At 36.9% G+C, this 15,542-nt stretch overlaps 1 protein-coding gene across 1 annotated transcript in view; it reads left to right on the forward strand.

The window, feature by feature from the left end:
- LOC150092642 (uncharacterized) overlaps positions 1-15,542 on the forward strand; it is a 344,763-nt gene that overhangs the window by 223,821 nt on the left and 105,400 nt on the right. Inside the window, exon 10 of the mRNA XM_090414597.1 lies at positions 7,482-7,607. Within this exon, the coding sequence (XP_090270723.1) occupies positions 7,482-7,607 (126 nt within the window). The remainder of the gene's footprint in view (positions 1-7,481; positions 7,608-15,542) is intronic.

Here is a 15,542-nt window from a genome sequence, read left to right on the forward strand (position 1 = left end):
ATTTCCATGATTTCTCAACTATTTGTCTGAATTGGTCTGAACCCAGCATTTTCTTCTCATAGGCTCCCCCTTCACAAGTTTTCTTAGCCTCTTCACTTCACCTTCAATTAAATATGCTTGCATAAATTTTTACCTGGAACACTCAAATTCCTTTGTTATTCTGACATTCAGTTTTATTTTCTTTTTTATAGATGGGTATTTCAAAAGCACTACTTCAGTCATCTGGAATTCAACCTTCTGACCAGGCCATTCTGAATTATGCAGCAGTTCCTTGTAAAACTTTTATACCTCCATATTTGATCATTTCTGGTTGAACATCATGTGGGATATATATAGATATATATATATATATATCTCCCACACATCAGAGTACAAGAACCTATAGCATATCAATGACGTGTATGAGGTGTAGATGAGGTTTGAGAAACCTATTGACTTTCTTCTTAAAGAACTGCAGGTTTAAATTGGGAAACACATCATGAGGAAGGCTGTTCCAGATGTAGTTTGAATAAATGAGGAAGCGAAGCAAGTTTGATGAGTATACAGTTGTACTATAAAGGGATGTTGTATAGCAGCTGCTCTTGTTTTAACAGGCATGACAGCAAGTCGAGGAATGATGTTTGCCAATTCACTGGAGCAGTGACCATAGAAGTACCTGTAGAAGAGATACAGAGATGAAACATTACATCTGTGAGATAGGTTGAAGTGAGCCTGTGATAGAATGTCATCTATGAGCTGAATTGCTCTCCTCTGGACAGTAGCAAGAATTTTTAAGGAGGTTTTAGGTGTACCATACCACCCCAAATTTGTGAACTAAAGATGGACAGATTTGGGATTTATATAGGGTTAGTAGCTGGGTGGATATAAAATAGCTTCTTGAGTCAAAAAGAATGCTTAGTTACCAATTATATATTTGGTTTAATCCCTTATCCAAGTGTAAGGATCTGGATTGCATCTGAAGTATTTTCAGGACTGGGGCAACTCGTGGTAAAGGTGGGATAAGTTCTGACCACTTGTCTTAGTATCCCATAATATAAAGCACATCTCCTTGCAGAGATGTATACTGCTGTGCATTAAGGGAAGGGTCATTACCCAGACCGGTTTCGACCTTTATTGAGGTGCTTCAGTCACTCCCTATGAGTGACTGAAGGACCGTCCAACTCAGTGTTGTTCCACTCAGTGACAGGCTCACCCCTTCACCAAGAATAACTTCTCAACAATGGCTCTACCCAGTGGCAGCCTCACCCCACCACCAGATAGAGCCATAATCTTAGCTGGACGGTAAGCTTATGTCTGCCTTTTTTTTTTTTTTTTTTTGAATAGGTTGGTTCCATGAGATGGGATAGGTACCTACTGAGTGTAGAAGATTGAAGAGACCACTCAGAGACAGGCAAAAACCTACTCCAAGCAGAGCCTCTCATACCTCAAGGAAAGGGACCACTTCTGCACAAAAGCACATCAGTGGGAGCCAGACCCAGAGGTGATGATACTAAGGTGGAAGTAATGCAGAAGTCATATCATTATTACTCAAACTCTCTGGATTAGAGATAGTTGATGGAAGTTTTTTCACTTGGCTATGCTGCCAATTATATATTTGGTTTAATTTTTTATGCAAATGGAAGCAAGCAAAGTTTGCGCCTGAAGTATTTTCAGGACTGGGGAAACTTGTGGTAAAGGTGAGATAAGATGACGAGACCTCAATTAAAGTCGAAACCGGTCTGGGTAGTGACCCTTCCCTTAATGCATAGCAGTTCATCTCTGCAAGGAGATATGCTTTGCATTATGGGATACTAAGGCAAGTGATCAGAACTTATCCCACCTTTACCACGAGTTGCTCCAGTTCTGAAAATACTTCAGGCACAAACTTTGTTCTTATACTTGGATAAAGGATTAAACCAAATATATAATTGGTAGCTTAGCCAAGTGAAAAAAACTTCCCTCAGAATGTAGTTTTTTTAGAAGTGGAGGAAGCTATTGATGTGATGTGTTTGTGCCAACAGAGGTTGGAGGTAAATGTCAGTCCAAGGAGAGAGATTTTGGTGGCATTGAAAGTGACTAGGTTATCCTTGCACCACTGAAGGATGGTATGGAGATCAGTGTTTAGGGCATTGATTGCAGTTGATCTTGATATAAAGGATGTCTGGCAACTACATGGTTTGTCACAGGAGTAAGATAAGTGGAGAGTACTATCATTGGCAATGCCATGGATAGGATTTGTAGTGATTGAGAGTAGATCATTTATGTATAAGAGAAACAGGGTGGGTGAAAGAATGGAGCCCTGAGGTACTCCTGCAATGGTGGCAAAACTTGAAGAGAGGGTGCTATCTGCCATGACATGCAATGAATAACCAGAGGGAAAGCTGGCTATTCAGTTAGAGAGGATGGCAGCAAGCCGAAAGAAGGATGTTTGCAAAATAGGCCTTGATGCCAAATATGATCAGAAGCCTTGGAAATGTCAAGGACAACAACCTTTCCATGGCACTTATCCAGTGGTGAATGATTTAGCCTAAGATATTGGCTGTGAATCTGGATTTGCAGAATCCATGCTGATGGTCATTGATTAACTGGTGAACTTCTAGGTAGTGAAGAAGTTGACCATTAATAACTTTCTGCATTATTTTGGGGAGGATTGAGGTGATGGCAGTTAGTCAGTAGCTGGACGGTAAACTTATGTCTGCCTTTTGCTTTTGGAATGGGTTGTTTCCATGAGATGAGATAGGTACCTGCTGAGTGTAGAAGATTGAAGAGACCATAAAGGACAGGTGTTAGCTCTGGAGCACAACGTTTAAGTACAATACAAGAGATGTCATCAAGATTAGATGACTTTGTAGTGTTCAGGTTGTTTAATATTCTTCATATGTCTTTCTGGAAAAAGGCCACAGGAGGCATATGGTGCTCAATTGCTGGTATGGAAGGAGATGATTTGCCTTCATCGTCTATGCAGGAGTTAGAGGAAAAGAGTGATGCTAGGAGGTCAGTTTTTTCTTTGGGTGCTGTAACAGTGGTGCCATCTGGATGGGGGAGAGGTGAGAGCACAGGCGAGCAGAAGTTGCCTCCGATGGGTTTTGCGATGAACCAGAAGGCATGGCGACCCTTTGGAGAAGAGACAAGTTTTCTTCTAGTGGCTTTTATGAAGTTGGTTTGGATTTGCTGATAGTTGATTTACATCTGTAAAATTTTTTGTTTTAAATTGTTGTTGTTATTTCTCTTCTCAGACTGCACTAAAAAACAGTCTTCCTTACCTTATATTTAGTCCTCCATACTGAATTGACTGTGCTGCCTCATGAAGCTTATCTACACTGCGATGTTACTTCCTCTATCTTAATTTGTCCCCTCCCCTATCTTCCTGCTCTAGCCCTTTGTTCCTTGTAGCATAATCATATAGCCAGCGATAAGTAGTTATTGCTGGCTATACGATTGCGGTTTATTCGATCTCTCTCACACTCTTCAGTCTGACACATTTATTTGATTTACAACTGCCATCAGACTGAATTTCTTGAGAGTGAGGAAAGTGGATCAAAGGCAATAACTAGTCAAATTTCTCTTATCCACACAGCAAACCGTGGCAATATCAAATTAGCACACAAATTTTCATAAATTTTTCTAGACAGTGCATTGGCAATGATCAGAATCAGAATGTTGTACAACAAAGCATTTATTCTAACTAGAAAAATTTTAATTACATACTAGGCAAGCAATGGAGAATAACTGTTTCTTCCAACATAGCTAACTTTAGAAAATACATTACGCAATTAAAATATATACATTTCTGTCTTCATGCAACTCTAACATACTACTTAGTACTATACAAATTTAGGACAAACTCTTGCTTAACAAATACATACAGTTACACATATCTACACTCCAAGGACATCGATATGATGTGGTTACTTACAGTTTTTCATTTATGTGCAGTCCTTTACTATGAACAGAGTTTCCATCAGAATATAACGTATCTTTGCCTTGATCTGAATACTTATTACTTTAACTTGGACGTTTCATTACTCTATATAATCATTGCAGTTGTCCTATCTCACCTCGAATACATGTATCAATACATTGATACATGTATTCAAGTATCATGTATTGATACTTGAATACATGTATCATGTTTTGATGAATATCAATACATGATATTCATCCTTCCTTTTTCTTTTTTTTCCTCGGCTGGCAGCTGACTGCTGTTTACATTAGTAGATAACTGGAGAGATTATGATTTTACCTTTGATGTTTATCCATCGGATCTTGGTCAGTTTTGCTTGAGATCATGGGGGAGCGCAGCCTGCTATACTGCAAGATACATCGGTGGACGTCCTTAGGAACTGCCCAGAGAACTTCAGGGAGAAGGACCGTCGACAAAACTCCAACAATAAACCATGAGTGTCCCCTCAGGGTCAAGAGGTACAAGCTACAAAACTTCCAGCCCAGAACTCCCAACCATCTCCTCTCTCTCTCTCTCTCCCTCTCAGCCCCTTAAAAGTCCTCCTTATTCTTTGTTTCGACTCCAAAGTGTCTGTGATCACCGTCCAGCGCGATGATGTCACTCGTGTTCTCTTTTGAAAGTCTTTGTTTTAGTGCCTAAATGTTCGCAAGTTGTTGCAAACCTTTTTTTGCTGACTCACTATACTAATAAGGCATAATCCCTTTCTTCTGGTTTTTACACGTTATAGTTACATAGATAATATCGAATATATTCTACAAGATAGTTAATTTATACTTAAGAAAAAACAATACATCATATTTTCTTTATATTTTAATTTGACACCCTTATAAAACCAGCTCGATAAGTTAACTAAATTAACTTATCGTGTAAGATTTTACACATCTATTGTGTGCTTCTGCATAGGCTGAGTGTGAAGCTTAGGTTCTTGATGCAAGCCACCTGCAGTAAGCCAGAGTTTTTTCTTCGACTGCTTTCATACATCTTGTTTAACCAGGACTTGAAAAGTGAATGGAATGAGGAATGAATGCCTTCATGCCAATGAGGATGATTTCTGTGATTCTCTCAGTGCAGGTGTCTTGGGTGCGAGAGGGGAAGCAATGATCAAGGCATGGGAAAGAAGAGTAGTATTTCTAGAGATCATCCCACTTTGCACCATTGTAGTGCCAGAGTTCATGTGGTTGTGATCAGAGGATGGATGTTCTCTGAGATTGGAAACTTGCACTAGATTGTGGTCTAAAGTATGTCTGGAAGCAGAGTTAGTTAAAAAAAGATCAAGGGTATTGGGAGAGTGGAGAGCATTATCTGTAATTCAGGTAGATAGTTGCATGATTTGCATTAGATCATTGCTTATAGCATAAACTTTCACATCATGTTTGGCCTAATCAGTAGTGTTGAAGAAGTGGGGGTGGGGCAGTTGGAGTTGTAGGCATCAGGTCACCTAGGATGATGGCTTTGCTGTTTGGATAGCTGAATTGTAAATGGTCAGGTTTCATGGAGAGGAAGGTGAAGTGGTCATTGTGGTTTTCACAGTTTGGAGACCGGTAAATGCAGCAGGTGAAAGTTACTAAGTGGGGCAAGGAAACCTTCAAGCCAGAGTAGGTCAAAAGCAGGGGATTCTAAATTTGCCATTCTCTGGCAGGCAGTGTTATAACATACAATGACACAGGTGCCATCTTTGTGGTGAAATTAATCATGAAGCATATAATTTGGGCATTGAAGGTGAACTGTGGTTGATGTAGCTGTAATTTGGGTTTCTGTTAAGAGAAGGAGGTCTGGTTTGGATGTCTGTTAGCGGTGATGAATGTCATTATGTTGGAATTTATGCCAGGGGATGTGTTGTGAAAGCAGATGTGGAAATTATTTTTTTGGTAGGGATTCTGGTAAGTTTGGAATATTGTGTTTGATTTGAATTGTTTGGATGAACTGGCTGTTGAGGGAGATTTATTATGTTCTTATTATTTTTTATTATTAATTATTATTTACAATGATGGATATGCATTGGCAGTGGAGGGTGGGATAGACTCGTGAACGTGACACCCATACAGAGAGCAACCAGTCTTCTTGCTGATCCATGACCCTGACAATGCCTCCCACATACCACTACTCAGACTTTCTCACCATGCACAATCTGGCAGAGTATGTGGCAGCAAGATTATGTTTCCAATTGACCAGGAAGCTTCCTAACTTGTTATTGACCAGTTCGGGTCCATATACTGGCTGGTCTGCATTATCACCATTTACTGCTGTACCCTCGAAATGGAGAAGGGTCTCTAAGTAAGTTAGCCATGCCCTTGAAAGGTATCATACTGCATAGAAAAGAGAGGGGGGGGGGAATTGAAGCCAGAACCCCTGCTCTGGAGGCCAAACATAGCATTAGTCATAGCACTACTCCATATATCTGTCTTTCCACATTTCAGGTTTCTCAATGCTTTTACTATCATAAAGTATTGATATGCATTCCTCTTGAGTATTTTTTATCACTGGTTGGTCATTGCTTGTTTCATTTCACAGTTTTGCAAAGTAATTTGCTCCCAACATCTAAGATGTGATGTCTTTATTTTCTGGTTTTATCTCACCTTTATGATTTCTAATTCCTTTTACTGTACTCTTTCCTCCATTTCTAAGCTATTTGATACCCAGAACATTTTTTGCTACCTTCCTGATATTTATCTTTTATATTCTAACTGAAATTCCCACTAACTCTTGTTTATCTACTTTTATACAGTGCTTCACTTTCTTATGTTTTCTCTGTATTCTCTCAGAGCACATGCTGACTTACCTGCTATGAATTTTCAGTATGCTTTCTTCATTCCATAACTGCGTCTAACTTCCTAAGTCCATCATGATGTTCTGATTTTTTCTATTCTGCAGATAACAGCTTCACCATATGCCTCTTTGGATGAATGAATCAATGTTTTATTCATCATTTGCACTGGGTCTTCAGTGATTGGTTCACTGAAGACTCAGTGAACATTTTCAAACTCTTTTCTTCTTTCTTTGATAATATTTATATATTTTATCTATCTGAAAGCTGTTCGATTTTGGTTCTTTTTAAAACTTTTGTACATATTTTCTTTTTAATGCTGAACTGATTTTTATTCCGTTCAAAACTAAATGGTGATCACTATCAACAATTAATAACATAGTAAAGAGACTTTACACTTTTCTTATGTCTTTCCTCCATGTGAATTTGTACACATCTTTATGTTGGAGCCTAGACATGGAACATCTTTATGTTGTGTACCATTAAAAAATGTTACAACATAAAGATAATTAAGAGGCCTAGGTTAAGTTATTTCAAAAACAACCTAATTATGAAGTATCCTGTAAAATTAATGGATTTTATTGTTTTCTTTCACATGAATCACACAGATGGATTGGTCAGTGTATTTATTAGGGTGCTTTGTCTAATAGCAAATAGCACTCCCTCACACAAACACCAGAACAACCTCAAGCTGAATTCAGTGAACTAAATTTTCTCTTATTAATTTTTTTTATCCCCATTGCTTCATTCTTTTATTTATTTTTTCCTTTTCAGAGAAAAACAAGACATACCTGTTGAAAGATGATGATGTTTTTCCTCGTTTAAAAATGCTAAGCTGTTTTGGGAACAAAGATTTGGAAACCTCTACAAAATATTTATTGTATGTGTGTTTGAAAAAGGGTATGCCAATCAAAATTATTGAGTACATGAAGTTTTAATTATTTAATAACGGAGAACTTAATGAACTTGGATGATTAATCTGTTCAACACTCTATTGCCTTTCATTATTACTGTTATCTAATGTAATAATCTGAATTTGTACTGTCTCATCCACTACATCTTGAATAGTTTGAATATCAACAAGCCTTCTTATCCTGATAGTATTCCCACAGCAATAATAAATTTGTGTTTCAGAACGAATATCCAACCTGTATTTTTTCTAGGCGCTTTCATCTCATTCAGCATTGAATATAGATTTACTCCCTGTATGGAAGTAAGTCTATATTCAATCCATTTCTACATAAAGATAAAAGTCTTCCATCAGACTGTAGTCCCATTATCCTTATGACTGTTCTCACATCATTAATAAAGTAGGTAACCAGCTAACTTCATCAACACCTGGAGGAACCATAAATTAATCAGCATTTACTGATATGTATTCCACTATTCTTTATCTACATCAGATGTCATAGTCCACATTGTCCCCTTCTGAGCATAAACCACATAAAGGTTTGGAGAAACTTGTGTAGTCACTTTTAACATTTCTTAATATTTCCAAGGCAATTGATTGGATTTAGCATAGAGAGCTACTTAGCAAAACATTAACCCTAATTAGAAAGGGGTCTACTTTTCAAGCCTCCGTAGTCAGTCGGAGCCCTTTGACCAGATCTTTCTGACCTTTTGGTTGGAAAGACCTGGTTTCGATTCCCATCCATGATGTGAGGAACTGGTCCTTTACCTGGTCCCTTTCGATGAAAGGTGAGTTAGCCAGTCTCATATGGAAGTAGGGGATTTTTTCACCAGGAAACTCGAGTTTTTCATTCCCCGGAACAGGCAAACTGGCCCCTTGAACACCCACACATCTATAGACACAGGACACTCTGGGAGGCATAGAGCTAACCACCTTATCCTTGAATTACGGTTGTGAAGTCCAAAAAGTTGTGGACACTAAAGTGCCTGTTAGAACCACTGATGGATGGATAGATGGTTTACTTTCTAACTGGGCATGCAACATGGTGGACAGCAGAGATCTCCAGAATTCTCTATACTTTCTCCTGCAATCTTCTTCCTATAAAAGGACCTCTTCTCACTAATCTGAAATCCTGTCCATAGTTTTGCCAATGATAGCACTTCATTTGATAAACCTTACAGTGCACAAGCATTTCAGGTTTCAACGTCTTCTATAATTAATGCCTTAAAGAGGAAATCCTTGGCAAGTTCAGTAATACAACACAGTCCCATCTGCTTTCTTGCAAAAAAAAAATTCACTTCACCTCCACCTCTTATCTTTGATAGTGCCAGATCTCCAGTAAAGATCAAATATCTTTGTAGTACAAACACATTTCTAAATAGCAACAGAAAACTTTGTATTCTTTGCTGCTCAAGGCTTACTTCTGCTAACCCTTCACGAATCCCAAATTTTCCCAGCTGAAGAATACTGGTCTCGCATTTGAGATGGTGTATCAAAACTTTCCTGACATTCTTATTAACATCCAGAGGAGTGTAGTCCAATAAACAATCCCCAATATACTTGTCTTTCCTCTATCTGTTCCACACAAGAGGTTGCTATGTACAGCATATCACGGTAGTTGTGTGAGCAAGAATTAGGAGAGAAGCTACCAATTGATATTCTTCTTGAATACAATGGAGATTGTAGTCGTGGAATACTTCATGAGGAAGGCTGTTCCGAGCAGAGGTGGATAGAATGAAGGAGAAGAAACAGGTTTAGAGAGTTTGCAAGTAGACTGTGCTATTACTGATTTAGTAGAAGGTGAAGGAGTAATGATTGCTAGTTCAATAGAACTGTGTCCATAGAACTACCTGTAGAATAAACAGAAAGCAAAACAGTTTTCAAGATAGTAGTTTGAGTAAGTCTGTGAAAAATGATTCATTGATCAGCTGAACTTCCCTCTTCTGAGTATTATCAACAATCTTAGGAAGGTTTTTTTTTTTTTTTTTTTTTTTTTTTTTTTAATGCAGCACTCTAATCATGTTAAGGTAGTGTCAGCTATTAATCTGCTCCCAGCCTTATGCACAGAAGGATGCCAAGAATTTTAGAATTCTGATGAAACAATGGATGTAATTTGTTTTGCTAGGAAAAGTGCAGGTCCAAGAAAAAAGAGAGATCTGATTTCTTGTCTGGTATAAATGAATTGTGATATTCTTTTCAAAAAAAAGAAGATAGGACTGTGTTTTGATGGTATTAGTAGCTAGGTTATCCACAACCCATTGAAGAATATAAAGATTTGTATTTAAGACATCATTAGTTATGGAGAATCTTGAAGTTTAATATGCTTTAACACCACACTACAAGGTTGTTTAACAAATGATTAGGAAAATTGGAGTATACCATCATCGGCAAAACTTTGTATAGACTTTGAGGTCACTTAAAGAAATTTACATTTACAAAAAACAGACCCCTGGGATACATCCCATGTTCTACAAAGGAAGCTATTCATCATGATGCCTCTGAACAACTACAGAGTGGTCTAGTTATAGGCAGAGAGAGAGGTGTGTGTGTTTTGTGTCTGGAAGGTAGATCACAGGATAGCAATTTGCTGAGCAGGTGCTGATACCAGATCTGATCAAATGTTTTACAAATTTTAAAAGCATCAGCATAGGTTTCTCAAGTTCTTTCCATGAACACAACCCAAAATGTAAAATATAGGCAATAGAGATCTACTGTAGATCTAGATTAGTGGGCCTATATATAGCAAAGAAGTTGACTAATAACTCTATACAACAGAGATGCATTTAACATAATCTGTATACACATTAAATGGTATGAAGTCCCTCACCCACAGTTTCCTTAAGAAATGTCTTTTTTTTATGTCAATCCCATCTACAAATGGTTGTAATCCTATAGTAGATCTATGTAAACCTACAAGAGGGCAAGATAGTTCCATTAGATAAAGGAGACTCCAAAACAGAAGTAGAAAATTGCAGGCTAGTTAGTATCTCAGGAATTGTGGTTAAGGGGAGAAAAATTAGTTAAAGAAAGAAAGAATTCAGTGAATAGGAACATGATACTCCATGATAGGCAGCATGGTTTTGTGAAAGGTAGGTTCTGCCTTAGTGCTGGGCTTTGCAAAGGCAGTTTACAGAGCACTGCAGAAAAAATTTATTACATAAGTTGGAGTAAATGGTAGATATGAAGTTTGGGCATGGATCAAGGAGGTACTAGTAGACAGACACCAGAGAATATAACATATGATGGAGTAGAATCCAAGAGAGTAAGACTGACTAGTGGAATGCCTTAGCGAGAGGGTATGTGTGTGTATGAGAGAGAGAGAGAGAGAGAGAGAGTGTATGTACTAGGGATGCTATTTAATTTGTATATTTATGATATAGGGAATGATTATATCAGTTTGCTGCTGATGGAAAAACTGTGGAGTCCAATAGTTCATAAAGGTGATGTAGTGATTCTGTAGCATAATTTAAATTAATTGGCAGTGTGGGCATCAGATAATAGTTGTCAGTTTAATGCAGCAATGTGTAAGCTTATGAATTTTGGAATGAAAAGATTATATATGAGGCTATGAAATTGATGAGGCTATGAATTTGGGGGTGATGGAGGGCAGGACATTGAAATTCACAGTGCATATCAAAAAGTGGGCCAAAATAGTTTCAAGTATTACTTTGGATATTGAAAATTGGCAAGAAGAAATAGTCATTATTATGTATCTTTATAAATCTGTGTACTGCTACATCTTGGATACTTTGCACTGATTTTGTTGTCTGAGTTTCTTTGGGATGAGGAGGCAGTGGAGACAATCCAAACACATGTAAACAAAAGATGAGGTGACAGGCCTGTTGAATGCTCTATGTGGATAGGTTGGAAGGATGTGTGTTACAATATTTAGTTGACAGGTGGAAAAGAGGGGACATGATAGAAACTTATCCATTACTAAAATAGGGTTCTATAAAATTGATACAAAAAAAAATTAATACATAATGAGTAGGGAGAGAAGAAAGGGTCAACCTGGATGTTGTGAAAGACTGGTTAGTTGGGATATGAGAATCACATTTTTGCTTGGAGAGTAGTGAATGATTGGAATGGATTGCCAGACCTTCTTAACAGAATTTGTGGAATGCAAATATCACTAAAAATATAACCCTGCATGTTTCATAAGTTATCAGACTTACATCATCAGGGGGTACTAGCAAAAGTTATACACACACACAAAAAAGGATGTACAAAGAATTAATTGCACATATTAGATGTTATCAGAACTTTACAATTGCTACATACAAATAAGTAACCAAATAAAATCTAAAAATGTTAAATTGATTATTGTATATGTTGGAACAATGCTAGTTGTTGCCATTACATTCTGTAGTATTGCACATGGTCCTAGGTCATATCCCAGGCCCACAGCAGTTACATTTTTAATGAAAGCAGACCAAACTTAGTATAGGATTAAGTCTTGATTTTTGTCACATTGTGTGGGGAATCTTAGCATTTCATAGGCTTCCTTGAACTTTCTTGTAAAACCATTATGATCAATATAAGATTGTTTGTTACCCAACTACTTGATAGCCTATGTTAGTTGTATGGGATGCCAAACCTGATCTATGCTGTCTTCTTTTTATCAACATCTTTTACATGTTCAAACATGAAGATTTTCCTTGACCTTCCTGTCTGGCTTACATTGCAAATGCCACAAGAGCAATGAATCTCATAAATACCTGGTTTTTTCATAGGATGATGTGGACGCGAGAACCTGGAGATTTTACACAATGTCAAAAAAAGTTACTTTAATGTTGTTCTCATGGAGCAATGTTGTCACTTTGTCTGTAACTAAGGTAAAAGATTTAAATATAGAGCTTTCAGACATCCTAGCAAGTTTAGATGGTGAAAAGACTTACCAATGTACCTAGGGATGACACAGTGGATCTGCTTGTAAACCTTTTCCCACCAGACACAGTCAGACTATTGAAACACTGTATGGAAAACAATTTTTTTCATATTTCAGGACTTTTTCCATGGGAACGAACAGAACACCAAACGTAGTGTTACATCGATGATATTTTGATATTTTCATTTGGTCTGGAACTTGATGACTTAATTCATTTTAAAGATTATCTGAACAACTTGCATCCCAACATAAAATTCACTCTTGAATTTGGAAGATCGCAAAAAATTACCATTCCTAGATATCCTTGTCGAAATTAATGAAGAAGATAAAAAGATTAACCTTTTCAATATACAGAAAATCTACTGCAACTGGAAAATTTTTACATGCCCCTTTATGCCATTATCCATTTCAAAAGATAGGCATGATTAAAACATTATGAGATAGAGCATACAATTTGTTGAGTACGTCAGTTAACAGGAATGAAGAATTGCATCAGTGGTTATGAATCTAAGATTATCAACAAAATTCTTAATACACTTCCAACAGCTCTTCTATTTAAATAAGATTTTAAGAATGCAATCATGCTGCCTTACATCAAGAATGTTACAGACCGAGTGGCAACGTTACTCAGTGAGTACAACATTAAAGTGGCTTTTTTTTGCCATTGTATAAAACAGCAGGTTCTTATATTCACTAAAAACTCCACATCATCCCATCATGAAAATTATGGAAACAACTACCACAAATCAAAATAAACACTCGACGTTTCGACCTTCACATTAATCATCTGGAGTATACCACATATATATATATACAAAGAAACAAGCTGCTCTACAATCTACATGGTATGCTAAAGTTCTGATCAACCGTTAAAACTATTGGCCTGACCTCTGGTGGGAAAAAACCTTACTACATCAAAGCTAGAGTCCTGTTATTATTATTATCTATTAGGTTACAAAATTAAATTAAGCTGAAGAGCAACATGTTCACACACAAAAAAAAATTACTTATATAAGTATACATATAAATTACAACAAACCAGTATGGATAGTGGCCAATAAAAGCTGAAAATTGCTTAGTCCTAAAGTCAGGTTTTGCTGGAAAACTAAGTGGGCTGAATGTGTACCATCCAAATTCTTGGGATTTTTATGCCACCATTATTGTGCCACCAAGAATTTGGATGGCACACATTCAGCCTATTTAGTTTTCCAGCAAACCCTGACTTTAGAACTCTGAGCAATTTTCAGCTTTTATTGGCTAATTTTTTCTGTGTGTTGCTCTCCAGCTTAATTTAATTTTGTAACCTAATAGATAATAATAATAACAGGACTCTAGCTTTGATGTAGTAAGGTTTTTTTTTTCCACCAGAGGTTAGGCCAATAGGTTTAACAGTTAATCAGTAACTTTAGAATATCAAGTACATTGTAGTGCAGCTTGTTTCTTGTTATATATATATATATATATTCCAGATGATGACCTTAATGTGAAGGTGAAAACATTGAGTGTTTATTGTTGGTTTATATTAAACTAAAGTTTTACTCTAACATGGTAGTTGTTTCCATAATTTTTGTGATGTATTCTGATCAATATGTAAGCATGAAGAAAAGGATCCACATCATCCCATGAAAAACCAGACATTATTGAGATAAATTACTCTTGTGGCATTTGCTATGTAGGCAAAAAAGGGAAGGTTGAGGGAGATCTGCATGTCAGAACCATGAAAGACATTGAAATAAGAAGACAACATAAATCATGTTTCCAACCCATACAACTAACATAGGCCATCAAGTAGTTTGACAACAAACAAAAATGGCTTATATTGATCCGAATTGTTTTACAAGAAAATTCAAGGAAGCCTCTGAAATGCTAGGGATTCCCAAACAATGTAACAAAAATCAATGCTTAATCCTATACCAAGATTGGTCTACTTTAATTAAATATCTAACTGCTGTGGATCTAGGATAGGACACACACAATACTACAAAACGCAATGGCAGCAACTAGCATTGTTGCAACATGTAGACAGTAATTAATTTAACGTCTTTTTTTATTCTGGTTACTTATTGGTATGTACTAATTATGAAGTTCTGATAATATCTAATATGTGTAATTAATTATTTCTAGTCTTCTTTTGTGTAATTATTTTGTTTTAGTATCCCTGACAATGTAAATCTGAAGACTTTTGAAACTTGTAGGGTTATTATAATTATAAAATGACTCAGCCAGCCAGGCTGGCTGGCTGAGTCGTTAGCATATCCACTCTCCAGCCAAAATCTTGCGGGTTCGAATCCCGCCGTGGGCATGGATGTTTGGGATTGTCTGTGAAAATACTAGTGGTGGTGATCAGCAGTAGATGGCGTCGATGTGGATGATGAAAGTTGTTGCGGTTTGTTGTAGTTGGTGGATTGAATGGTGGAGACGAGAGTTGTGGAGTAAGAGCCCTCCCTCAATGAGTCTTTGAACTCCCTGGAGGTGTCATGTAATAATAATAATAATAATTATTATTATTATCCTAAGACCCCATGGAGTCAAAGTCTAGGAGGTCCCTTTGTCATATGCACAGCTCATCATACCTTTCCTTAAACACATTCAAATTATCTGCAGACACCACACTCTCAGGTAAAGGCATTCCAGTCATTCACAACTCTGCATGCAATAAACCTTCTTCTCACTCCTTCCTTGTACAGCTTTCAGCTATTATCTCTTGTTCTCCCCTGATCTACCACCATTTTATGAAAATCTATTCAACATTGATTCTATAACAACCCCTTACCAACTTGTACATCTCTATCATATCACTCCTCTTCCTCTCATCCACTAGACCAGGGGTTTTCAATCTGGTTGTGGTTGCAGGCACATTCGATATTGGGAAGATAGTGGTGGGCATCAATATTTTTTTCTATGAAAATTTGTACTTATCATATCAAATGATAACAATTAAGAAATTAATTAACTCTGAAAGTATGATAAATACACATGTAACATTTATTATACAACTAAATTAAACCATCACACAATAAGCAAAAACATTTCTCTT

This window comes from Typopeltis vanoorti, chromosome 25, assembly GCF_054136105.1.
Source record: "Typopeltis vanoorti isolate ZY-2024b chromosome 25, IOZ_Tvanoo_1.0, whole genome shotgun sequence".
NCBI lineage: Eukaryota > Metazoa > Arthropoda > Arachnida > Uropygi > Thelyphonidae > Typopeltis > Typopeltis vanoorti.